Genomic DNA, 27,596 nt, shown 5'->3' with positions numbered 1-27,596 from the left:
GGGAAGGGACGCAGCCTGCACCGCGCGGCCAGTAATGGCTACGTATATATAGACACTTCTTTACAAGGTGGTGAGATAAGCTCTCATTGGCGACCGAAGCGTAATCACTACGGCTTCCTGAAATAGCCTGAACCTTCACCCCATCGCCCCATTCGATCTCGCCATTTCCCTTTCCTGGGATCCTTGGCAGAGGAACTTCGATCGGCGTCCGTCATCCCCATCGAATTTCGAGTCTGCTGCAACTTCTTTAGCGCCAGCGGCACGTCACCCGATCCCTTACAGACTTCTCGCGCTTCAAATTAATCCTTTTTGTAGATTATGCGCGCCCTGCCACGCTTCCGCATCAGTGCTCTCGCAGGATCGCGTTCGCCTAACCGGAAACGAAGTTAATCCTTCCGAAGATTACGTTCACCTTTTTGCATATCGTAATTAACCATTTCGCGGATTTCGCTCGTCCGTTTGCAAATCAAATCCACCTTTTAGCGAGCGAAATTAACTATAGCGAATCAAAGTTGGCCGACTTTTATCCAATGTTCTGATTTAATATGAATTTATACATTCATTTATGAAATTTTAACGAACTTTGTTACGAATTATTGATCATCGTGAATCTACAATATAGTTATTTATAACGTGTCGTTCAATTATTCGATTAAATATGAATTTACGTACTTAGTTATGAATTAAATACAATTTCATACGAGTTTTGAATTTAATGTGAATTTTATTTTCAATACTTAGAAATGAATTTAATTTTGCAACATGATTAATATGATCTACAAAAGAATTAATTTCCTGTGCAAAACCTTTATTATCTTTATCTTGAGAATCATCATATCATTATTATCTTGGAAATAATATAATAATATATAATACATATATAATACATAAATTTATGCATTTATGATAAGAACAAGGAGGTATTCTGAAAAGCAGCGGACAGATGAAAAATGTTTACAAATGTGTGTGTCGACACATTACTTTCAGCTTATTGAAAACATCAGAGGATAAAACTAATTGGTTGCTTAAAGTATCGCGCAAGAATCCAAAAAAGGGTTAGTACCGTCTACGAAAAAGAATATCGCGTTTGTATAACAATTCCGAAGTAAAATTAAATACCGACGGTCGTCGGATAAACGCGTCGCTAACTGTGTACTAAACGTGTCTGTGTCTGACTATAACGTCACCGTTTCCACTTAATACAACGTTAACGCACGTAGCGAACTTCGAAAGTTAATTGTCCCGCGAGCCAAGCCTCGTACAATAGCGTTTACGTTCGCTGTTGAACAGGAATTGGCGTCTGACCACGGTGCGCCTCTTGCAGTTGATGCAATTTTAACGCGTCTCGAATCGCGGAAGGTGAATTCGTCAAGGAAATAATTTACGCCTACCTACGCGGAACAGGGATTGTCAAACGCGTCCGACCGTGCCGAAACCCTTTCAGGTGAAACCGCGTGGCGAACGTGGCGGAAAGTGATACCACTTTCGATGTATAATTCGCATAACTTTCGAAGTCGATTATCTCGGAATCGAGGGGTCCTATCAGAAACTTTTATCCCGCGTTTCCGACGTGTCCGTTCGAGCGGAATATCCCCCGCTTCCGGTGGCGGCGCTATTCACAGAGGATCCTCTAAAATTCAGGCAATTACCTGTACCGTTGCTCGGCTTCCACTAAAACTTCGCCGCCGTTCGTTCGAAGATCCGGCGAGATCGATTCTTGCACACACGACGGCGCATAATTGGATCGAGCAGTTCATTACATCGGCGGCAACCAATACGGCATATTATCCCGAAAGGATGGAGAAGCCAACGGCGAACGATACAACAACGGTAATCGGATTCGTCAATTATTGCCCGATAAATTATGGCCGATACGTATTAACGTGGAACGGTTGCTCGCCGAATAAATACTGGAAGGGACAGCTTGCAGCGTATCGGAGATCGCATTATCGCCCGGCCGCGGCGCGACTCTATCGTATTGGCCGTTCGATGACCATTCGATTGTTCCCGCTTTTCGGTCCTCCTGCGAAAAATATCGGCGCCCCCCCCCCTCTCCGCGTCGCACGCATTTATTCATCGCGTCCAAATCGATATCCGGCTATTGATACAAGAGCGGGAGGAAAATCGTCGGGAACCGCTGCGCCGGGCGAATTTTGCGCGGGGCAACTTTGAAAGGAATGAATGATTCATGCTCGGGTTTCGTTTAGGAGAATGCCGGTTCTCGAGGGTGAATTGTTAATTTTTTTTTCACCGTCGGAAAACGTCGCGTCGCGTCGCGTCGAGCGAGCGAAGCGAGAGCGTAGCGCGCGCGAGTTGTGCGCGTTTTCGAATCGCTTTTTTTCCCGGCGCGCCCGGATTCGTTCGAACGTTCATTCCAATTTGGTCGGTTTACTTATTAAAGTGGCTCCGCATCGATCGCGCGGAGCGCTCTCGCGGCCGCATTGTTCCCAAAATGCAAGGAGAGCGGAATTTTATCGACGGAACTTCTTTGACGACGTCTGCCGCAGCCGCGTGAGCCGCACTTCAGGCGGCGATTCATTGAAATATTATACGATGATTGAGGTTTATTATGACGAATTAATGGCTTCGTACTGAATGTATATTAATCGTAACTATAACGATGTATACTTGAGCTTAGGCGAACTTGTGGAATAAAAAAGTATTCGAAGAACTTATAAAATGCAATAACTTTTTCAAGACCGGACTGAATGACGAATTTTTGGAGATGTTGGGGGGACTAGTTTATTGTACTGTGACTGCAATATTTGTAGTTACATGTCACGTAAATTAATAATACTTTTTCTACGAATGGTCTGAAATCGAATCTGGTCGAAATCGAGTCTGGAATCGATGAATATATTGTGTATATGTGAAACAAAGCTGACCTTTACACATCAAGAAAAATGAGTTACGTAAAAATAAATATGTAAGAAACATTATTTATATAGTGTATAATTAACGAATTATTTTCATTTATATGTAATAGTCTGTACAAAAATGTCTCCCTTATTGACGCTCAGATTGTCCACGAAAATGAAAAATTTGGGAAGAGGAGATACGATTATTCATACTTTGCGGCTCGCTTTTTTATAATTGTTGACGATTCGTAACTGTCAAGACAAACCGCAAGGCTCGAATAATCGTATCTCCTCTTCCGAAATTGTCCATTTTTGTGGACAATCTGGACGTCAATTAGAGAGAATTATGTATATCGGAATTACAGAAATGCAATTCGAGAAGTGGAGAAAAATGGAAAAGAAAAGCGTTTGACAATGGTGAAGTACATAAAATCCGTTATAAATACCGTGAATCTGCAGAGATGCATTTGTACAGAATGCTTCGGTTAATGTCTGGAGACTAAGCCCAGGTCGCTTGACACTCTGGGTCATCAATGCGGCGTTTTCCAACGGCGGACGAAGTGCCGCGTTCAGTGTCGTAAATATCTAAGACAGGTAGCGACCAAACAACGCCATACAATATCGCTTCGTCGCTTACCCGAAGCAGCCGGCCATTCGCCGACGCCATCGGACAGCCCGCAATTAGTTTTTCAACTTATATGGTAACAACGCGGCGGCCGTGGCCCGTTAACGAGGCAACAAATATCCGACGAAACCGTTCCTGCGCCGCCGCGTGTCAAAACCGCTTCCCCTCGGCCGTTATAAATTTCAAGGAGTTTAATTCCGCGTAATTGCCTAAGTTTCCGCCCCATCCCGCGATCGAACCGGGGATCCGGACCGCGGGAAAGAATACGCGAGAGGGTTCGAGAAGTTCTCAAGACCGAGACTTTTAATGTCGCCCTTGGCGCCGCGCGACCCCGACGCGCGATCGTTATTTACCTTTCCGCAGGGGGGTCGGCCGCGCGACCCGGCGATAGCGCCGGCAAAAAGCGGGCTGCCGTTCGGCCGAATCGACGACATTTTGATTTATGGCCGGAAAATGGAAATCCCGCGTTAGGATCCGGAGCGACGCCGAGTCGCTCTCGCGGGGATCGCCAGGTTTTTCGGCGTCGGACGCGTATCCGTCGGATTTTCCCCGACCGATCGCCGGCTACCGTCGCGAAAAATCGCCGAGAACCCGAGCCACGGTAATTTTCATCCACGGAACGTAATTCGTTCGTCGAATTTTAATTATTCGGCCGGTCGTGCACTCGACGCGAACGCCGAACGAATTTCGAGACTCGACGCGCGGCGAGTTCCCAAACTGTACGACTCGAAAAAACAGGTTTAAATGATCCGCGGCTGGAAATGGTGCTGGAAAATACTGTTGCGAACATTGCAGCAAGGGTTTTTTCTTGTTGGGTACGAGCAAACCGGAGTTACGGTCGTCAAGAGACAGGAATCCGGGGCGGAAACGTTGAAACAAAACTAGGAAAGTTTTCAGAAAAATTGGATTTACGTTTCAGGAATTTGCTCTTGTTGTTTAGAGAAATTTCGCCGGAAAACTGCGCAACGGTGTGCTACAGTGCCTATTGTAGAAGTTCGTCGAAAAAAAGCATCGCGAACGTGTATCGCGGAAGGAGACGAAATCACTATGCAAGTAGAATAAGGTCAACCATTGTGCGGACAAGTAATGTAGACATCTTTTATGATCCTTCTGGCACGTGTAAAACGTGGAGCCATTGTGGACACGTGAATGGTATGTACAATAGTTATACACGGCTGCAGATATCTATGTTGTACCTGTATGTAGAATGGGTTGTCGCCCATTGGTCAGACAACGCAGAGTATACTTCCCATTCGTGGTCGAAAATTCTTTGAACTTTACTTGCTGGATACGGTGAAATTCTTAAAAAGCTGCCTGACGTGATAGATTACAGCGGAAAGTGGAATAAGATAAGTAATCAGTAGAACCGGTCAGTCAGTAGTCAGACAGTTCTCAAAGCAACTTCGGACGACAAAACGATCCAAAAATTAATTTCCCAGGTGATCCGACACTGTCAAACGCGAACCGAGATGCCAGGTGATGCATAAATTCAGCAAATTGTTGCAGGAAAAGCATAGATCGAGAGCGTGACTTATCACAGGACGGTGTATCGGCGGAAGAAGAGCACGTTTTCCGGCGCGGGAGGCAACGTGATAACAAAATCCAATTAGTCGACAGGCTCTTCAATGCTTCGCGAAGAGGAGGGCTTGTTAAAACTAAGTTTCCGACTCTGCGAGGACCAGTTTCACTCTGTTTCGCTCTGTCAGAGGTCCGCGTCGGTTATGCTTTTCTAGCAAAAATAAATCCGGCTATTAGCTCGCGTTATTGCTTAATTGTCGGCGGTCAGATAAAGGCGAGCCGGGCCCGGAAGCGAAGGGTGCGGTTGGGCCGACGCGGCGACGCCGAAAGGAAAACAGGAAAGTTGACCTCGCTGATAAAATGATCGGGCACGGGGCGTACAATTGCAGCCCGTAAGAGCTTATTACGTCGGCAACGGCTTTATTACCGTCACGACGGGAGATTTATGGCACGCACTCCAATAACGAGGAGCCTTCGAGTTGAATACGAAAACGTTTATTCAACGGGCACTCCGTGCGAGCACGGTGAAAGAGGACGAATTCAACGCCGAGGCCGGTCTAGTTTTCGCGCATTCGGCAAAAATGCAACGAAATCCCGCCCGGTACCTCGTGCTATCGCTAAAACATTTCTACGAAATAAAGTTAACCGCTTCATCCGAGTGCTTCTGCATGGATTTTCAGGCGAGGCTGACTCGCAATACATTATTCTACTCTGCACGACTGTAAGCTGGGCGAAACGAGAAAGCGAAGATTTTATTTGGATTTCTTCTACGTTTTGCGAGCCTGTGTCGGTTTTATTCCGACCTGTTCCACTCGGATACGTGTACAGTCTCTGACCGACGCGAGGATTCTATTACTGTCTATGACCGTAAGCTGTGTAAAAGGAGACAGCAGATATTCTACCAGGCTCTTGTATATTTCACAAGCGTCTGCGTCCGATTTATTTCGACGAGATCTACTGAAATATACAGTGTCTGACGTATAAAATAATCTACTGACGTAAGCTGTATCGACTAAAAAAGCCGAGATTCTATTAGACTCTCGCAGATTTTACAAGCGTCTGTGTCCGATTCATTTCGTCCATGTTCTACTTAATACACGGTGTCCGACTTGTGAGTAACTTTATCACTGTCTTCAGTTACTTGAATTCAACGTTCCAATTATTGAATTACAATGAATTACACATAATCGAGATAACGAAAATGAAGCAATTATCATTTTCATTGTATAGTACAGTAATGTCTCCCTTACTGACGCTTAGATTGTCCACTAAAATGGATAATTTGGGAAGAGGAGATACGATTATTCGAGCCTTCCGGCTCGTTTTTATAATCGTGGACAATTTATAATTAGAAAGGCTCGAATAATCGTATCTCATCTTCCCAAAATTGTCCATTTTTGTGCACAATCTGAGCGTCAGTAAGGGAGACATTGACACTGTAAATTGACGATCCCTGTAATAAATAAAACTCCCTAATTGACGCTCGGATTGTGCAGAAAAATGGACAATTTGGAAAGAGAAGATACGATTATTCGTGCCTTCTGGCTCGTTTTTATAATTATTGCAAATCGTTAACTATAAAAACGAGCCCCTCGTATCACCTCTTTGTCCAAATTGTCCACTTTTGTGCACAATAAGTATACCTAATACATATATATATCAATGTATATCTAAAGCAACAATTCACGACAACCTGTTCCATTTACGAGTGGCCCCGCGAAAAGCGAAAAGCGCCGCGGCAAAAAATGACAGAGCGTACTTTTTCTAAACAGTTTGTCTAGCTCGCGGCAGGATTTCCCGCGAGCCGCCACCGCGATAGAACAGAAGTGGCGCTTAAATATTGGTCTTCGCGTGCGCACACTGTCCTCGTATTTATGTTAAGCAGAATCTTTGGAGGATCGTGTGCGCTTCGGCGATGCATTGTATTACAAAGTGCGGCGGGCACTTTGCAGAGGGGCCGGAGGCGGATGACACCGGAATACCAAGCCCCGGTATATTTTTGAAGGTGGGTCGAGGAGCGAGAAGCGCAACATCGGGCTGAACCCCATGAATTATTCACCGTCCGCGTGCTAACTGCATCTGCCCTGTATCCGCGAGCTCTCCTAGAGAGCTCCGGGCGCTTCCGTTTGTGATTGGCAAATGTCATACGTCGCCTGATTGCGTTCAGTTTCAGGAAGTTGGTTCGCCGTGCCGCAAGGATAGACAGAGAGAAGGATCGGCCCAGGGAAAGCCTGAAGTCCAATCAATAGTCTGTGATGAACGGTCCAATGGCTATTGGCACCGCATCGGCTCCCGTATAGACGCGCTCCGGCTGTTCTATGAATTATTTAGCGTTACCCAAGTGGCCCTCGGTGTATTTGCACCGAAACCGACGGCGGGCTTCGCAGCGTTCGGGAACCTCGGTTGATTTCACCCCCTAATCTATCGTTCCTATCGGTGTCAAATAGCGTAGTCGATTTCATTCATCTGGCCCGGATACCGGCGGCGGACGCTCCTGAAATCGAATCGCCGTTCCCGGCATCGGCGATCGTTCGACAGCGTTATGAACTAACGAGGGGTGACGCCGCCGAAATCTCGGCCCCGGGCAGCCTGTCCAAACCGGTTAATCAAGACACTCGAGCACGCATCTCTCTATCTTCGAATGCATCTCTTTGTTTCCGTCGCACCCAAATCCCGAGAACGCAGGCAAAACGTGAAGATGACAGTAAATTCTTCATAATCGACGCTCGGATCGTGCACGAAAATGGACAATTTGGGAAGAGGAGATGCGATTATCCGAGCCTATTTGTTGACGTTCGGTAACTATAAGAGCAAGCCGCAAGCCTGAAAATTACTGTACCTGGTTTTAATGGAAAGTTTATAATCGCAGGTCGCTATATAGCACTTCGAAAAATGTAACAGAATCGTTTAAACGGAGTTGAAACATTCGTATCTTGTTTATACGTCCGGTTTATAAAACTCTTCGAAAATCATATAATTTTTCTATGGATCATTTTTGAATATCATTCATAACATGATCAACATTTAAAACATGTAAACTACGAATACGAATACGTTGCATTGTACAATATGGCGATAGAAGTCAATTCATGAATATTCCTAGCATATTTTTGCCAGATAAATGCAGCAAGATAAAAGTATAAATTCAAAGTCAACAACATTTTTCTTTACAATTTCAATACAGCAGTACTTCATACCTAATTTTGTCACTAACTTACACGTTTTATGGTTGACAACATTTACTGGCTCTAGCACTAAAAAACATTCTACTTATTTCCACAGCATCGATTTCACAGAATCGAATAAAAATATTCTCTAAAAGAAGTTGCAGACATTACAGACACACAGACGTGATATCTTCAGGGTAGAAGGGAAAGAAGAGTCCATTAATGATCGCTAAAGAAAGCTGAGACTGTAATTATATCGCATTTAGTTCGTACTTCGTACCTCCCTTGCTTCGACTAATTAAATAATTCTCTGTTACATAGTATTTGCTCTTCTACCTTTTCCGCGCTTAATTACAAGTCTTTTCGTTGACACGTCTCTGTTCTTACTAACGACAGAGCCTCCGAAGAACGCCTCAGGTGAGAATCGTATTAAACTCCGACTCCTTTGAAGATTCCCATCGTCTTATTTTCTGACGGAGATATTCGCTAGTAGAACGAGGCGTCACGAGTCAGACACCGTGCCTAAACCTGCAGAATAAAGTGGGGATATTAATCAATATAATCCTCGCTGTATCACGCGATATTGTCTACAGTAGAATATACGTCGTTGTAAGTCGGACACATCGTGTTCCACTGATATTTGTATCGATTATTATCACGATTTGTTAAATTTCCACGGACGCGGCTCCGGCTTGTTGATAATAGATGGAGCAACGATAACGCCGATCCGCGGAACAAACAATTCAGAAAGCTCGATTAACTTCGCCTCTCGACCTATCGCTTCCACCGATATCAAACGCCATAACTCGCTGCGCTCCCCTGACCTCGACAGGATCAATCTCCGATCCGACGGTCTCTTTCGAATTATGATCACATAATCGACCGTGGAAATGAGTTCTTTACAGCCTCGTCACAGTTTTTGCGTCCAGTCCCTTTTGTCAAACTCCGTGGCACGTGACATTACGGTTTTTATCCGCTCGCCTCTCGTTCCTCTATTTCACGATGGCCGAGTCCTTTGTTCCGTCGAAAAATTTATCGATCAGAAAAAACGTCCGACCAGGAAACAAACATTTCGCCGGTGTTCCCCGCCCCTCTTCCCACGCTTCTTCCCGAAGAGTCTGTTCTGCGCGATACGTTTTCAACAATAACAACATTCGTCGGTCGAAATGTCTTCGTTTACAAAGAATTGTTACATCACGTTTCGAAGTAATTTGTCAACTATATGATTTATTTTTTGTATCAAGAAACTGTCGAAAGCGTATATGTTACACGGGGGACAACGAATCGTACGACACGAAAACAAATGGTCGGAGAAACTAAAGCGAAGCGTCAGCTTTCGGATTTTTTTTAAAGTCGCAACAAGTGAAAGGCGCGCGATGAGAGAAAATAAAAACGTCAGAGCGTTGCTCGACTCACGGTTGCATAGAGAAGAAATATTTGCTCGTCGACGATCGTAGGATCAGGCGACGAAAAAAAGAAAAAATGTCGAGACTCGTAAGCGAAGGCGGAAGGATCTCGCAGCTTTTTTAAAGGGAGCCGGGTAGAAAAAGTGCGACGGTTTCGGTCTCAGGATATTTGCCGAGCATCGCCCGGCCCGGAATTCCGAGGTGGAAATCCTTGCTCGATATTCGAGGGGCGAAACGTTCGGCGAAAGCCAGGACGACGAATCCCGAATTTGAGGACAGCCGATTGGCGAGAAGTGCGCTTTATCAGGGACGGCGTTGCGCTTCGGTATAATTTATTCAGTGCAGTAGGGGGCCGTGCTCGGATCGCGGTGGCATCCGGCCTTCCTAATGCAATATTGATTCGATTTCGCTGCACGACGTGCTAGGTCGTAGCGCGCAATTTGCATATGGAACTACACGGCTCGCGGAAACGGTCCGCAGCGACGTAGGCAGCCTGACGGCGCGGCGTCGCGGCGGCGCACTGTTTGCCATTTGATTGCATGGAAATTGCATCGGGTCGGCGACGTATGCGCCGATGACAAGGCTGATTTCCTCGATCCACGCTTCGTTAGGATGCGAGCAGCGCAAACTTTGCCAAGCTCGTCGATAACCGGCGTAACCCAGCCGCCCGATAGCTTTAACGTTCCTTCAAACGTCCGAAACGACGACGACTTTTCCGACTCGTCGATGAACGTTGGAACGAACGAGAACATATCCTCCACTGTGTTTAGAAAACGTGGCCACAAGTTTCTGATCGCTTGATCGAAGGCTATTCAACGATTCGCTGTTGGCTGACCAGTGATCGTTCCGTTCTACTTGTTCTATATGTGGAACTTGTGCACTCCGATCTTATCAAGAAAACTGCTGTTATTAAAAATCGGTTCATAATTCTCCAAATCTTGTAGTATGAATGCGGTACTGAGAAACATTGACAGGATTTCTTCAATGTATAAGCCTTCAGTTTTTAGAAAAATTAATTTAAAGTTTTGTTAGAGAGTAACACCACGGTAGCAGCTCAGAAATAATGCTGGAAAATTGTAAACAATTGTACGCGTTTCTTTTGTGGTAAAGATTAGAAAAAAGGGTTGTTTTGTTCTAGAAGCAGAAAAACAATTTTGTTTGCATTCTTGAAGAAATGTATAAGAAAGTCACATAAATGAATTTCCGATTTAGTTATACATTTATCAGCTTATAGTGAACAGTTAAAGAAACGCTTGATCATTTAGCTGATACTGTGACGTTACCATTTAACAGTAGAACACGTCTTTAAATTTATTTTTCTCAAAAATGAAGCCGTTCGTCGGCACATTCGAAAAAATGTTTAATTTATTTACTCACGAAGTATATGCACACTGGCTGTCCGATCTATGACAAGCCTATTCCACTATATTCTACAAAAGACTTTAATCGTAGGAAAACAACACATTTTAATCCTTGAAATTATTAGCAATATTATATTAGCGTACACTCACGCAACGCGGCAGAACAATGAAGGGAACTGCGCGCATCGAGTAATCTGAACTGCGGGAACTAGTTTAACTAACAATTAGCAAGTTCGCAATCCGAATTTCGTCGGGGAGGTCGAGTTGCGTAAATCGTCGAGCCTCGGAAATTACGGGAACAACTACGATCGGGTTCGACTGCGACCGAACTCGTAGAAAAAGCCGCGGCGGAGACAGAGAAAAAAGTTGGCCTTGGTCCGAGGCGCCTTCCGCGGAGTTTCCCTCGGAACCAATTAACATGCGGAGGTAGAACTTAAGCGACTTACCGAACTGCATAAAATTTGCATCTACACGGAGAATTACAAGCGGCCGAGCCGCCTGCACGGGCTCGCCCGCTCGCGGGGAGATCGCGCAAACAGTCGACAGCTCCGTGGAACTTTTGCAAGTAATATGAGACGATCACTAGCCAGACAGGCTGCACGGGAACCCTCCATAACCAAACAAGTGATATACTGGCAGTTCTTGGTCGGGCAAGTGGAGGAGGCAGGAGTTTCTGGTCGGCTGAGGGGATACTCGGCTGCAAACGCTTCTCGAACTAGTGGAACAGGGTCGGCCACTGGTCAGACAAGTGGAATGGAGATAGTGACGAGACAAGTCCACGTTGATACCATGCCTCGCTAGACAGAGATAAAGTTGCAGAGCCTATGGAGATCCGTCCGTAAACCGACAACATCGTTATTGGGCCCTTCAGTGGAATAGCCACTCTGGTCGAACAAGCTTAACCATTTGCGCTCTCGAAGCCGAATTAACGTAAAATTTAAAATAGTTTCTCCGACCCACGGTTTTTCCGTTTTATGCGATTTAGTGCATTTTCTGCATATGGAATTGAATATCGTGACCCGTGCAACAGTTACGCTTTCAACAGCTCTTCAAATGTAAACAAATTTGATTAATAAAATTATTATGTGACGTAACGTAACAATTTTTAATGCCGCCTCGGAGTCGCCACTCGAGTACAAAAGGCCAACCCTTTGCACTCGAAGCCATTTTAACTGTAAATCTAAAGTAATTTTTCTGACTTTTGATATTTCCATTTTATATGACGTTTAAACTTTGATAATATAAAAATTATCCTGGAACGTGATATAACAATCTAGTGACGGAAAGCAGGGAAAGACTAATTATATTATAATACGATGAACTCTATCTTTTTTATGACTTTCTCCCGTTTTCGTGTGATCGATGATCACAAATATCATCAAAAGATGTCACAGTTTCTTTCCTTTGATTCGTGATTCTGAGAAATGTTACTTCAGAAAATGTAATTTAAATTATTTTCATAATTACATGCAATCCTATTAGCTACATAAATTCCAATGAAGTGTCAATAATTTTAATAATAATGGTGCTTAAATCAGAGTTCGACTTTTATAGAGCTGCAACCACACGCGATGCATATAATTTATAGCATACAAGAGAACAAACTCTTGCCTCTTAGAAACAAAAAGGAAACTACATAATGCATATAACGGGTTTTTGTACACATACGTCAAAATTGCGAATTAGTAAAATTGAGAAATAGTACAAACTGCAAAGTATAGAGCACAACATAGTTATATAGTCCAGACACGTGAACTAACAGCATCGTTCTTGACAACGTAAGTAGAATAGGTACCGACATAGTCAGACGCATCAATCGTTAAAATCCACGTCCCTGGCTCGCCAGAAGAGGACTATTTATAGAGCCCGCATATAGACAGGTTGACTAACAGCGTCGTAGCTGGCATGCTAGGTAGAATGAGTGATATATGCGATGAAATCGATCGAACGGAATCAATGATCCGAGAGATAGAACAAGGGGAAATTCAGAGATGAAAATCCGGGCTGTCGGCAGGCCGCTCCGATCGGAAATATCGTTAAACGACGTATGCATATTCACGGACGCGTTCCCTTTGATCTGAACACGCGTCTTCGGATCGAGATCCGCGGTTCCGGAACATCGTCGCGAACGATCGGTGACTCGATAACATTCGCGTTCCGCCGCTCGATGAAACGGCGCGCGGCGATCGCATCGGAGAAAGCTCGGGCAACGCGGAGTCAAGCTTGATAAATCTGAGAACGTTACGCGAAAGACGACGAATATATTCGGGGAAAGCCGATTCCGGCGCGCGTGCCGGAGGCTGGACGAGGATAAATACTTACTTGCCAGGAGAATGACTTCGGAATCGCCGAGTCAGTGAAACTCTAGCCGGCATCTATCAGCGTCGTTTAAAGCCGGGAAGTTAGGCGAGTCGGGCGCGGCTCGCCGATAAAAATTGTTGCCGGTATTTCTGAAACGGGCCGACGGATCTCCGACGGATCTCCGACGGTATCCGGAGGCACGAAAATAATTTCGCACGACGAAAGAAGTCCTTTTCGCGGGCTAAACTGCCAGCGGTAATGCCGTCGCCGTCGTGGAAACGTTCAACGGACACTGACGTATCTGTGATCTCTCTCCGCCCTTCCACAGGGGGATTCCGGATTTTTCCTTTTGGCCGACGATCCGCCACGGATCGCATCCATCTTCGTGGCTGCGTTTTGCATTCCACCGGAAACCGCGCTATGCGCTACCCGCCGGCGCATAAAGAAAACGGAACGCGTGGCACATCAGACCGGCCACGATTTATTGCTAATTACTTTCCCATGCTGACCTATCCGGCCCGCACCCCACCCCTGTCGCGCAGTTCGCCGCGAATTTATCGCCATTATTTTTCTAGCGCCCTCCACGCCGAACTATAAATGTACGCGGATGCTCGAACAATCGAGATACGACACGGAATATGTGAGTTACCGCCGCGGCAATCGTCAGCGTGCGCGATCGCCGGTCAGATAACGGCGTGTTCAAACAGTTCTGATATTTACAAGATGGATACGCGGGATATTTATCGACGATTTTTATGTTACGCGTCCGGTTTGGGAGTGATTTACTGGTATGCTCTCACGGAGATTACTATGCGATCGAGGGTTCCTCGGGTCATTTCAAGCAACTTCTTCCTTTACAGAAATTTTCACCGAGGCACCGTTGACAAGTTATTAACGAAAAACGGTGGCTTTCCCTCATTGGCTCGGTCGCCTCGCGAAATTTTGCTATGGACTTAGGTGAACCGGTTACTGAGACTAGTGGGATGGATTTCCGGACAGATCCCAAAAATCCCGAAAATCAATTCCACTAGTCTCAGTAACTGGTCCAAAATTTTGTTATCGACCTAGGGAGACCAGTTACTGAGACTAGTGGGATGGATTTCCGGACAAATCCCAAAAATCCCGAAAACCAATTCTACTAGTCTCAGTAACTGGTCCACCTAGGTCCATAGCAAAATTTTGGACCAGTTACTGAGACTAGTAGAATTCATTTTCGAGATTTTTTTATCCAGTAAAAATAAATTTAAAATAATTCTGAATGGAATGAATTCCTAATCAAAATTGTTATATACAAATTGACTAAATCATAGCCGTTTTTCTCGTGTCAGTTCCACTCTAGTTACGGCCGAAATTAGATCGTGATTACGGATACCGGAAAACTTAGCGTTTTAATTCGAAAGCTTTTCTTTTTTTAGACTCGCTTTCGCTCTTCCGGCTGCTCGGCATTATTTTAGAACGTCTTCACTATCATTCCATCGTTTCCATTCAGTCGCCTCTCGCGTTGAATCGCACGTTCCATGATTCCGGGGCCTCTCTTCTGCTCTGAAACGAGCACGAACCGTTTACGTTTCGGCTGTGAAAATATTCGGACAGCCGTGTGTGCTGAACGAGCATTTAGGATACAGTTGCCGGTTTCCGCAGCGATAGTCATAGATACGCCGGGGCAGCTTGATATCCATATTATCGACATTTAGCCGGAACATGCGTCCAGTAATTAGAATCACGTTCGTCCGGTGTGCACGGTAATCGCGGCCGTATTAATTTCGTAAATTATCGAAGACGCGACGAGGAGAGCGCCTGAATTAATATTATAGCCGTAATTGCAATGCGAAGTATTCGCCTATGACGATGGATCGGCGGTGAATCCGTTTAATGCCTCACAGGCATCCACACTGCTGATCCGCAAATTCCCCAATTAATCGCGGTTCTAACAGTAACGAACCGTCAAGCCGGCCATAATGGCTACCCCCGCTGTCACACTTCGCTAATGGCAATAACATTACTCGTTCGCGGCTAATTTATCGTTGGACAGCCCAACACGTCGATAGTTTGACGGCACGTCGACCATATATTGCCCTTTGTTTTCGGACGTACTTTGAGCCATAAATGTCAGAACAGGGTGCAGCAAAAATCGTCGAACAGTGTGGTCCCTTACAGTGTCCGATCGGTGCGGATCTGTTCTACTTGATGCGCAAGGATCCGTCATTCTCTCGTCTGAAAATTCAACACTATAGTTCGGAAGACTTGGTGATACCGCTATTTGTTTTATACTATTTCTTGTCTGATCGATGGTCGTTCCTATTCTACTGATTCTACATGAAACTTTTGTTCTGCAAACTTAAGAATTGTTTGCAGATACGAGAAACCATCGAATGTTCTCCGTTTCACCAAACAATTTGTATATCAATGATGTCTGATCAGTGGTCGTTCTTACTCTACTTAACCCAGAAGACATTTTCGCTCCTCTATTTGATTATATTGAGACTCATTTTCACGTACGAAAGGTTCTCATCTGTGTCTTATTCGCACGAGAAGCGTGCGTTGCGTCTGACCATTGTTGCTTTTATTCTACTTATTCCAGAAGAAGGCTCCACGCTCCAATATCAACACTCTACTTATAGTTGGTTTGGTATACTTATCTATCTAGTTTCAGACGATTAATTTAAATTTTCATATATGTTCGATTTAACAAAAAAAAACTGACGTATCTAAAAGAAAAATACCATAGAAAATAGAATATCTATAAAACTCCTTGCGCGAGTAAACAACGTCTGCGAAGTAGCAGCACCGATTCCACTTATTCGGCGAGAAATCTGCTTGCGACGAGTAGCGAGACAGGAGTGTCTTCAATTTCGTATCACCTTTGAGATGAACGACGTTGGGACGCTTAATCGACGCGGAAGTAACAGAACAAAACGAGAACGAGGGTCCGTTCGCCGCGGAGTTTGCGGACCCGAAGACAACAAGCTCGTTCTACCGACCCGCAATTTATCATAACGGGTCTGGAGCGCAGCTGGCCGGCTCCGAAACCGAGACCGATGGTATTAAACCGAGAGGACTGGTTGGACACAGAACGATAATTAACGTTCGTCACAGAAGCGGATCGAACGGGAGAAGCGCACACGCGACAGAGAGAGGGAGAGAGAGAGAGAGAGAGGGGGAGTGAGAGCGGACGTCCGTTCACGGGACAGGTAACAACCTACACTGTGTATACGTCTGCATTCGGCGACCACCATTGGTGCAGAACAGTCGCCGCCGGGATAAATTCATTCGTTATTTCCGGGCCGGTTGTGCCCGGCTCGGGCGAAAGCTGCGCCCGGAATTAGCTGACCGGAAACTGATCCTCCGTAACGCCAGCCGCGCCGCTCGGCTTCGCGTTGAAAAATTTCACCCGTCGCGGAAACGCGAACGGGTCGCGCGCGTCGTTTAATCGCGGAACGCACCCGTATAATTGCTCTCGTAATTTTTACGAGTGCCGCGAGCCGGCCCGGGAACGTCCCGCGGGGGAGGAGCCGGGCTCTTTGATCGATAAAAGTTCAAGCGACGCGCTCTACGTTTCGAATTAATAATTTATTCGCGGAGTAGCTGAAGCGCCTACTCCATCGGCGAGCGTCAGTTACCGCGCGGAACTCGCGTTAATGGAATTTTCGAGGCGAATGTGCGTCAAATGAGCGTGCCAGAAACTGGAGCGGATCGATGACGAAATAAAAAGGTAGAACACACACACACGCACGCACACACACACACACACACACACACACACACACACACACATATATACGCACACATACATACACACACCGGCAAGTAGGACGAGCCTGTGTAACCGGACAAAACGAAATGGTATCGATGAGACCGGGCCGTAGCGGGCCGGCGTGTCTAAACAGGCGGATCATTAGCAACGCTAATCAGTAAAACGGGTCGATAAACGTGCGGACAATGCAGGTCGCGGCTGGTTAACGAGATCCAGAAATGGCGAAAACATTAGGGAGACCTCAGGACTGAAGTAGAACCGCGTCGGCGTGCACGAGGCGCGGTGAGAAGAGTGGCGAATTTTTTAAACGACGCAGAAATGAAGAAAGAATTCACAGCGAGAGAAACGTAAGCACTTTAACGATACTGTAAAGAGCATTATGGTAACGCGGGTCTGGTTTTAAGTGCCGCGGAAGCGTGCACGGAACAATTAGCTGAAAGGGAGCACGAATCTACATAATCGACTTTTGAGAAGGAAATTTTGAAAAGGCCAGTCTTTTTTTAGTAGAATCATCCGGTGCAGACGAGGACAACATTCGATTACGCTCGAGTCAGTGAAAGGACGATGCGGTTCGCTTTTATGTAGAATAATCTAATTGATGAACGAGCAAAATTCGATGCTCAGATGCGTTGCAATTTTCTGCTAGAACCGCGCTTCGTTGTTTAATCATTCTACAGTGTGTTCATAAGAACTTACGCTACATGGCGTTCGAGTCCGACCCGACTAAAAAAACGCTAGACCTTTCGGAACATAATACAGTAATTTATCCCTAACTGACGCTCAGATTGTTCACAAAAAATGGACACTTTGGGAGAGGAGATGCGATTATTCAAGCATTTTGGCTCGTTTTTATAGTTACCGATTGCCAATAACTATACAGATTGTCCACGAAAATGGACAATTTTGGGAGAGGAGATGCGATTGTTCAAGCCTTTTGGCTCGTTTTTACAGTTACCGATTGCCAATAACTATGAAAACGAGCCAAAAGGCTCGATTAATCGTATCTTCTCTTCCCGAATTGTCCACTCTTGTGGACAATCTGAGCGTCAATTAGAGCGACATTACTGTAAAATGTTTTTCAACTTATCAATGCGAATAACGAAATTTCGATTAATCAAATTTTATCCGAGTATTTTGTCCGAACATCTCATTTTAATATTTATGTACAACGAAAATGCCACAATATCCGCGTCGATCAAATTGAAGTGCATAATAATTTCATTAACATAAACGTCATACGGAATTGAATACACAGTAATGTGGCTTATAAATTTGAATATTATGGCGTTCATGTGATTTTGCATCGCGATGAGAATGAATGCTGATGCGTTCACGTTCGCGAAGTTGTCAGAGAATTGTTCACGATTCAGGAGCGGTTCTTTTTAAGTAGAACGTGCCAGTCATAGATCGGACGACCGAAAGTTCCCTCGAACTTCGTTCCCGTTGCATGTAAAGATAATCGAAGAAGACAACTTTATTCCCGTCGCGTGTAAAAATAATCGAAGAAGACACGGCGTTCCTTTCTCCGGGCGCGCGCGTACTATCTGGGCCGAGATCGGGGCGAAAAACGAATTGGAAACGCGAATCTGCATATTAGCCATCCAACGGGGATACGGGCGACGATCGGAGCGGTATCAATCAGCTTTCGGATAGCCCCCGAGAAGCTTCGGGCGCCTCGAATGGAGGACCGACGGCATGAAAGCGGCTCGCAGATGCGCGTCGTCGCAAGATGGAATTGATAAACGCGCGCGTTTCTCATAAAAGCTCGCGCGTCATAGAGCACGGCTTTCGCCCGGGCCGAAATTGAAACACCCGCCGGATCGTCCGCGGCCAATATGAGAGCCGAGGGTCTCCTCTAGCTCTGGCCGTTTTGATCGATTCCCGCGAATCATCCGGAAATATCGGGGCCGGCACGCCGCGAACGGCACGACGGACTTCGAATCCGATTGATTCCTTGGCGTACGTCCCGACTCCGTGTGCGTGCCACGTAAAAATGCCGCGGGACCGGCGGGGAAGCGGGCGACGGGCCGACGGGCGCGGGATAAAGGATATCTCGCATGGAAATGAATCGCGATCGGGGCCGAAGTGGCTCTCGTCGATCGACAGATAGCCGCGCACGCCGGGCAATAATTCTGAAAAATTGTTCCGCCCCTCTGAGCTCGGTCTGAGATTTCAGCGCATAAATCCTGCTCGTTCCCCCGGATTCGCGTGATATATCGGTGTTTGCAAGTGTTCGCGGCGAGATATTACAATCGTATATTCCCGATGTATTGATACAAAATGGCTTTTCGTGCCGGGAACCTTGCACGAACCTTGCTCCCCTATCGCTGACCCTGATCGACTCGGCCCCGTTTCCACGCGGATTTTAATCGGGGCCCCTCTCCGATCGAGCTACTTGATCTTTACCGACACGTTTTTAAGGGAATTCGCGAACGACTTTGCGGGTTCGTAGCTTTCTCGAATCGGAAATGTTCTTGCGATTTTATTCGTTCAGCTGTGGCTCTTTGAGAAGTTCGCACGGTTAATATTACACGGCGAAAATATTTTGTTGTTTTTAGCAGCTACGGTACCGAACGCCTCTTAGAATGCAGCAACTTTTTGAAACTGGATTGAATTAATTATATCTTTTTTTAGATGGTAATTTAGTAGACAATGAGACTAAAATACTTTTCTTTAATTTTGCTGTGGCTAGGAACTTTTACACGGTATAAGTATTTAACTCGAAATATGTTCGCATATTTGTAATACTTTGCAGCACTTTATTTTAATACTTTAAACTTTGTATTACTTTGTATCACTTTATTTGAATATTTTAAGCTTCGTATTACTTTATATCACTCTATTTGAATACTTTAAGCTTTGTATTACTTTATATCACTTTATTTTAATACTTTAAACTTTGTATTACTTTTTGTCTATCACACAGAACAATAAAAAAAACTGCTGAAATTCAGACACGATTAATGGTACATGCAAGTGTACAAAATGCGAATAAATGGGTATATTAACAACGGGTTATTCCACGTTCAACAGAAGGAATTTTCCAGTTGGCGTAAGAAATCTTTTCCATCTCCAGACTTTTAGAAAAGAACTTGTGAAAACGAGAAGTCTAGTAGACTCTCGATCGCCCAAAAAAAGAATTCAAATCATCCAGTCGAGTTTCGAGAATGTTATTGCATGTTAAAAGGTGTCCGAACGGTGAAAACGGGAATTTGCATGAAACTGTTTGATTGTCAGAAATCCGACTGAAATACTTGTGATGAAACGTGAGATCTCCGTTCTACAAGCATTTCGATCGAGCTTTTTCGTGCGTTCGTCTTTTTACGGTCGAACGTCGAGCACCTGAAATCGTTCTGCGTGCACCGGCAATCTCAATGAAATTACCGTGCTCGGAAATGATTTCCAAGGTTCATTCACGTCCGTGGAACTTTGAAAGCCGGGGACAGAATGCGTTGATAAGTTCGGAATTTTACGAGATTACACCCTCTCGTTTTTGGGGGAACACAGAGAAACCACCCGGGAACTTTCCTATTCGATGTCCGAGGACGCGGGTGAATCTTTTCGCGCGACAAACTTCCGCCGAAGACTGCACGCCCCCAGTAATTGCGTTTCTCCCATCGATAATTTTTTCCACGATCGTCCTTTGCCGGGAAGTTCGTTACAGACTTCAGGGAAAAAATTGCTTTAGCAAAAGTTAGGGTGCTCGATGATTAACTGCAAATTAGTCGACAAATCGAATTCCCGCCATTTTCGAGCCTCCATCGTTCCGTTCCAATATTCCATCGAACACGTGATGAACATTTAATTTCTTAACCTCCGTCGGACGGACGCAGGGTCCGAATGGACCCGCGGTTATATACACCTGAACGTCGACAATCGTCTCGAGCTACCAGACGTAACTAGATTACAGGTGCGACTATCGATTATCGGTAATATTATTGATATTATGTTATCTCGGCGATGTCGTCGGTGTATCAATGTCCTATCGATATCTAAACGATATTATATATCGATAACATCGTTGAGACATTGTTAAGTCGAATCGAAGGGCTGCACTGATTACATATTGTACACTGTATGGTAGTGGAATGAATTTGTTCGGAAAGAGGACAAGATGCTTAATTAGGCAAAATCTGTGTTACTTCGGGGTCTGTCTACAATTTCTATGCAACAAACAATACACCGGATGAACAACGTTGTTGCTTTAACATTCGTCTAACATACAATAGAGAGAAAATAAACGGAACACGTATTTCATAAGTACATTGAGATAGAAGATAGAATATAGAATAGAATAGAATAAAAGAATGTAGAATGTAGAATAGAATAGAATATAATAGAAGAATATAGAATAGAATATAGAATAGAAGATAGAATAAATATTCTGTCTACCTCATGAATACTTTAACTTATTCTCAATCAGCGAACAATAACAGAACTTTTAAAAATTGTTATCCCAAAGATAGAAACGAAAAGATTCGATCGAGAAAAACATGTATCACAAAAATACTATTTTATACAGTAATGTCTCCCTTACCGACGGTAAGGATCAGATTGTGCAGAAAAATGGACAATTTGCGAAGAGGAGATACGATTATTCGAGCCTTGCAACTCGTTTTTATAATTACCGATTGCCAACAACGATAAAAACGGGCCGCAAGGCTCGAACAATCGTATCTCCTTTTCCAAAATTCTCCATTTTTGTGGACAATCCTGGGCGTCAATCGGGGAGACATTACTGTACGGTGTCCGACCGTTGCTCGACCTTTCCACTTCGCGCGTACATTTATTTTCAATCTCCCGCTGCCTCGTCCTTATCATCCAGCGCCGAGCTCTCGCGATAAATCACACGTGACTAAATTGTCCGACTAATGCCCGGCTTCCCTACCCGGAAGAAACTGTAACGACGGCAGCCGTAAAATCGGTTGAGCGATTTCGGTTTTACGATGGCGCGGTTCAATTTGCCCGCTCGTCCGGTATCGAAGACACAGAGTATGGGGGAGGGGGGGCTGATAAGACGAGGCGAGATAGCGCGAGCGTAATTGGAGCACTGAAGTAGCGCGGCCGGCTAACTATGCACAGGGCGCCGCGGCGTTAGTATTCGGTCCCATTGCCAACGCTTGGATCCAATTTAATGTTCTGCTCGCTCCTTGGATTTCAGATCTGGACACGATGCTATATGGGTACACGAACAACATATACGTGCTGGACCACACGCCCGAATCCTTGCCGGTGAGTACGATTCAGAACGCACAGTGGGCGCCTGACGAGCGGAGCAGCGGGGCGAGGGGGGGCGACGGGGTCAGAAGAGGGGCCAATTAGACGCAACTATTATTGCGGATTGCGTTACCCAGCGCGTGTACGCGGTGCTTTTAAGTTGATTAACGAGGATTGCGCGGCACGTAGACGCGCGTTCACTGATTCCAAATTAATATCGAAGCGGGGTCGGGCTACGTACGGTTCGGGAATTCGACCGGCGCAGGTATTAGCCGGCCGAATTTCTGACAATGAAAAAGCGTAATCGCGTTCCCCGACCGCTGCGCGCCTGGTTCCGGTTTTTCGGAGGGCCGGCTTTTTACGCTCCGGCGTAATTAACTGTGACCTAATGGAACGCCGGCCCATTTTTGCCCTCCGCGCGTTCATTTTCACGGTAAATTACTGTAATGATAGCGACGGGCCTGCGAAAGTATGCGACAATAATTGACACACGTTTCGGGACGCGGAGATTCGACCAGAAATTTCGCATCGCTACGAGAGACAGCGATATTTTTATTCGGGTCTCGGTGAACCACCAATTATTCATTCGAAGTTGAACTCGTAGCAAGAATCGTTAACACATCACTCATTAAATCTCCGGTCTAGCTAAATTAATAAATTACTGTTATGATAGCGACGAGCTTGTGCGAAAACATGCGACAATAATTGGCAGACGTTTCGGGACGCGGAGATTCGACCAGAAATTTCGCATCGCTATGAGAAACAACGATATTTTTATGCAGGTCTCGGTGAACTATCAATTATTCATTCGAAGGTGAACTCGTAGCAAGGATCGTTAACATATCACTCAATAAGTCTCCGGTCTAGCTAAGAAAAACAAATTCTTTTTTTTAGAAATTCGACTTTATTCGTCAACATACTCTTCTTCAAGAGTGATACATTCATTCCAACGCTCCTCTAACTTTTCGACGCCTTTTTTGTAGAACGATTTGTCTTTGTTCACAAAACAGGCCTCCGTTTCGGGAATTGCGCTTCAGCATTTCCGCCAAATTTCTTTCCCTGGAGCGTCTTTTTAATGTCTGCAAAAAGTACGGTGGGTGGGGAAGCAATTCGAAGCGTAATTCGTTCAATTTAACCATCGCTTAACCGCGCTCCGAATCGTCGACACGTTGTTGTTTTTGATCCGGTGTGAGCAAACGCGGCACCCACTTCGAAAGCAATTCACACATACTCAAATTTTTGTGTGTGTTGTGTTGACGGGTTTGTCAACAGTGTTGACATATATGTGTCAGACCGGAGACTTATTGAGTGATGTATTACAGTAGCGAAAGAAGTAATCTTTGAATGTGTAAACGTGAGCACAGGATGTAGAATACGTTGTTTCGTGTACATCGATTCGTCTGCCTGGCCACGATCGGCTAATTCTACTTACTACGTTGGACTTCCTAAAATCTACAGTGGTATAGGTTCGATCTGGTCAGACGGAACCTAAAGGAAATTACCATTGGTGGGACAGTGCATGTCCCAGACAATACTCGGTGCCAGTAGAATCATCCGACCATGGTCAGACGTGGGCAAATTACATCGAAGGCGTTTCTAAAATTATACTGCAACCGAGAATCGCGTGATCTTACACGTAGACTACAATCGTAGAAAACGGGCAATGGTTGTGAAATGTCTGACCACGGTTAACCCTATCTACTTCTCTATAACCTTTACTTTTCATCGCAAAGAAGAAAGCAAGAATTAAAAGCAAGATTATAATTTCTAGCTAAGAAAGTGAGCCGCTAAATAATTTACCGTGGACCTTTATGCAAAATAACAACTTCCTGCATCTGTTACAAATTAATAGGAGTAACTTGGAAGCTGCGTTCTTTCTTTAACAATTTTAGTAGATCGAAAGTAGCGTATCGACATTATTTGACGCTTTTTATCTGTTCAATGTCTCAAACTATGCAAACTGATTTTCCTCATAACTGTATAAAATCCGCAGTCCAGTTCTATCGCGAAGAAGAATCTCTTCTAAAAATTTTCTGAAATCCCGTAAAGATCCTTTTTAATCGTTATTACGATCGTGTATCGGCTGCGAACGGACCACGACCGCGTTCTCCGTGTGCGTGTGTGTGTACAGTCGCGCGTATATAATGTTCCGTGTGCCAGGTACACAAGGCCGAATGTAATTTGCAGGAATCTCGATTTCGTGGTGACATAGACATTGAATTTCCGGTATCTCGCTGTGGAGAATTGAATCGATCAATCAGTCGCAGTTCAGGGTAATTAGGTGGGCACGATAAAGTGTTTACCAGGACGCGACGTGTGCCAGGGAACCGGTTTAGATTTCGTCCGTAGAGACTTCTCTGTCCACGGATAAATTCATTCCGCAGCAATTACGGGGGCGGCCGCGGGGCTTATAAAAATATTTTACTTGCAGAAACAAGTTGCCCGCCGAATTAACACCGGCGACGGCCAGCCGGCCGGCTTGGCGAGCTTATTTATTCGCGGCGGCCGAGGCCGCCGCTTGCTTCGATGTTTGAGCACGATTATCGAGCCACCGTTTGCGGATTTCCGTGGACTCTTCGCGAGAGTTAACAGGCTTTAATCGGTCTGCACACTGGGCCACAGTGATTCCCGTGCTGCACCGGCATCGACAACAAGCGATAACTGGAATGCGGATGGTCGTTCGACCGTGTCAAAAATATATTCCGACGAATGCCGCGTCTGCTAGAATTATACGAATCGAAGAAAAAAAATTCAGCTTTTATTTAGTGAACTGACACAGCTTGTTATTCGTTGGAAGCGTGGAAGCGTGGAGAAAACGCAAGCTTAAGGTTGCAAGGCAAGGCGGCCGATCATTGCGGGATCTTTCTACTTGGAACGGCGTGGATGAAAACTGTTTTCCTTTAAATCGACGCATTGCTATAGTTTCTCTTTCGCTTAATTTTGTAATTAATTGAAAGTAAAGGATTGTGGGAAACGCACAAGCTTGAGATTTGTCAATATCTGATTAGTAGTAGCATCATTCTACTTGGATCGATGTGAATAAAAACTGATTTCCTCTAAATCGACGCACTGCTATAGTTTCTCTTTCGCTTAATTCTGTAATTAATCGAAAGTAAAGGATTGTGGGAAACGCACAAGCTTGAGATTTGTCAATATCTGATTAGTAGTAGCATCATTCTACTTGGATCGATGTGAATAAAAACTGATTTCCTCTAAATCGACGCACTGCTATAGTTTCTCTTTCGCTTAATTCTGTAATTAATCGAAAGCAAAGAATTGTGGGAAACGCACAAGCTTGAGATTTGTCAATATCTGATTAGTAGTAGCATCATTCTACTTGGATCGATGTGAATAAAAACTGATTTCCTCTAAATCGACGCACTGCTATAGTTTCTCTTTCGCTTAATTTTGTAATTAATCGAAAGCAAAGAATTGTGGGAAACGCACAAGCTTGAGATTTGTCAATATCTGATTAGTAGTAGCATCATTCTACTTGGATCGATGTGAATAAAAACTGATTTCCTCTAAATTGACGCACTGCTATAGTTTCTCTTTCGCTTAATTTTGTAATTAATCGAAAGCAAAGAATTGTGGGAAACGCACAAGCTTGAGATTTGTCAATATCTGATTAGTAGTAGGATCATTCTACTTGGATCGATGTGAATAAAAATCATTTGGTTCTAAATTATGATACTGCTAAAGTTCCTCCACATTCCACCTCAGTTTCACAATTCATTAAAAGCAAATCGAGGTGTTACACGTCACCATGAAATTCATCGACGCGACTGACCATTGTCGGGTCATTCCTCTTTGAATAAAAAATCCTTCACTCGATATCGTCGTTCTCGTTAAAGCCTCTCCTCGTTCAGTTCTCAGTGAGTAAATAAGTACAAAAAAAAATCGTGTCTCTTCCGAGGACTCGTTGGACTGGCCGGCTACAATCGGGCTCCTTTCTCCTCCGTGTGAAATAATAAAATACAAAGGCAGCCAGCCGAAGAACGCGGCAACTAGAAGCACAGTTGACACTCGGCCGATTTAATAAACGCTCCCAATATCGCGTGCACATTTACCATTTCGTTCGAGCAACTTCCTGCCGGCTCTTCGCGACATCCGAGCCCCGTCTCCGGAGAAAAGCGATCCAATCAGCGAGCACTGTGTACAAAACCGTAAGAGTGTGCGCAAAGAAACTTCGGCTATCCGGTATCCGCGGCGTGGAAACTTCGCGTCGCTTCGAAAATGTCCCCGGCTAGGGAACTTCCGCGGAAAATAGTCGAGCGACGTGCTCGCGGTAACTTCAATAAACGAGCTCGTTACAGAACGCCGCCCGCGCGAGGAACGCTTCCCGGTGAAAATCGAGTAGCGCGCGTCCAATCGTCGAATCTGCAGCAATAACGAGCGTCCCTCAGCGACGCCGGCGATGACTATTCGAGCGAGAAACGTTCCCGAAAGGTTTTAATTCGCGGCCGAGACGCAACAGAGGACATTTTCGCCCGAGTCCCGCGGGGCCCGGTGCACCGACGGGCCACGCCTGCTAACCGACGACGGAATTTTCGAGGGGGGAAAAAAGGTCGCCGTTAACTTCGCCTCTTCTTCCGTTCGAGCTATTTATCAGCGCGCGCGCGAAGGAAAGTTCGCCTGCTCCTGGAAATACGGGAACAGGATACGTCTCCCAGGGGAGCGGACTCTGTCCGGCCGCCGCACCCGATACATCGAATCGGGTTTCGACTTGTTATCTACCGGCATTTGATCTCTTCGCCGTTTTCCGTACCCTCCTTTTGTCTGCCACGAGAGATCCTCGGGACGAACGGCTCGTCCGGACTCGTCCTTACTTACAATGGATCGAATACTGTCCCTTCGTGGATAAAGGGCGTCCTCGTTTTACGAGAACAAATTTTTCGATCTCCCTTTCCGTCTCTGTGGCGGAATTCGAGGATCTGTGGCCGCGAAACAGAATTAAAAATGAAAAGATTGAAAGCAGTCTTCTTGCGGTCTTTTCTAAAGGATTCGCGTTCTATTATTCTATTGTATTAAGTTAAATTATTGTATGAATTATTAACATAATTTATATGTGTAATATTATTATATATAATTATATATATTGTTCTATTATATCGCGTTCTATTATGTTAAATATCCTATTATTGAACACCGCCTCGATTGTGACCCCTTTTCGAAACAATAGCACAAATAATACAATAAAAAATAGATAGAGCATTTGAAAATGGATACAAAGATTCTATCTATATTTTAACATTGTTCCTTATAAATTCACTCGATCTTCATGTGTTTAGCTGCTTCCACAGTCTGGCTCTGTTTTAATTCACGGTAGTACAAACAATGAACAGTAACGCTTTAAATAGTATTATATTTTAATTTTTATTATATTTTA

At 44.9% G+C, this 27,596-nt stretch overlaps 1 protein-coding gene across 1 annotated transcript in view; it reads left to right on the top strand.

The window, feature by feature from the left end:
• Nucleotides 1-27,596, top strand: part of LOC117223720 (uncharacterized) — a 210,402-nt gene that overhangs the window by 166,112 nt on the left and 16,694 nt on the right. The window contains exon 5 of the mRNA XM_033476173.2: nucleotides 22,152-22,222. Coding sequence (XP_033332064.1) covers nucleotides 22,152-22,222 — 71 coding nt within the window. The remainder of the gene's footprint in view (nucleotides 1-22,151; nucleotides 22,223-27,596) is intronic.

The sequence above is a fragment of the Megalopta genalis genome, chromosome 4, assembly GCF_051020955.1.
Source record: "Megalopta genalis isolate 19385.01 chromosome 4, iyMegGena1_principal, whole genome shotgun sequence".
NCBI lineage: Eukaryota > Metazoa > Arthropoda > Insecta > Hymenoptera > Halictidae > Megalopta > Megalopta genalis.
This window is presented reverse-complemented; position numbering and strand designations above follow the sequence as displayed.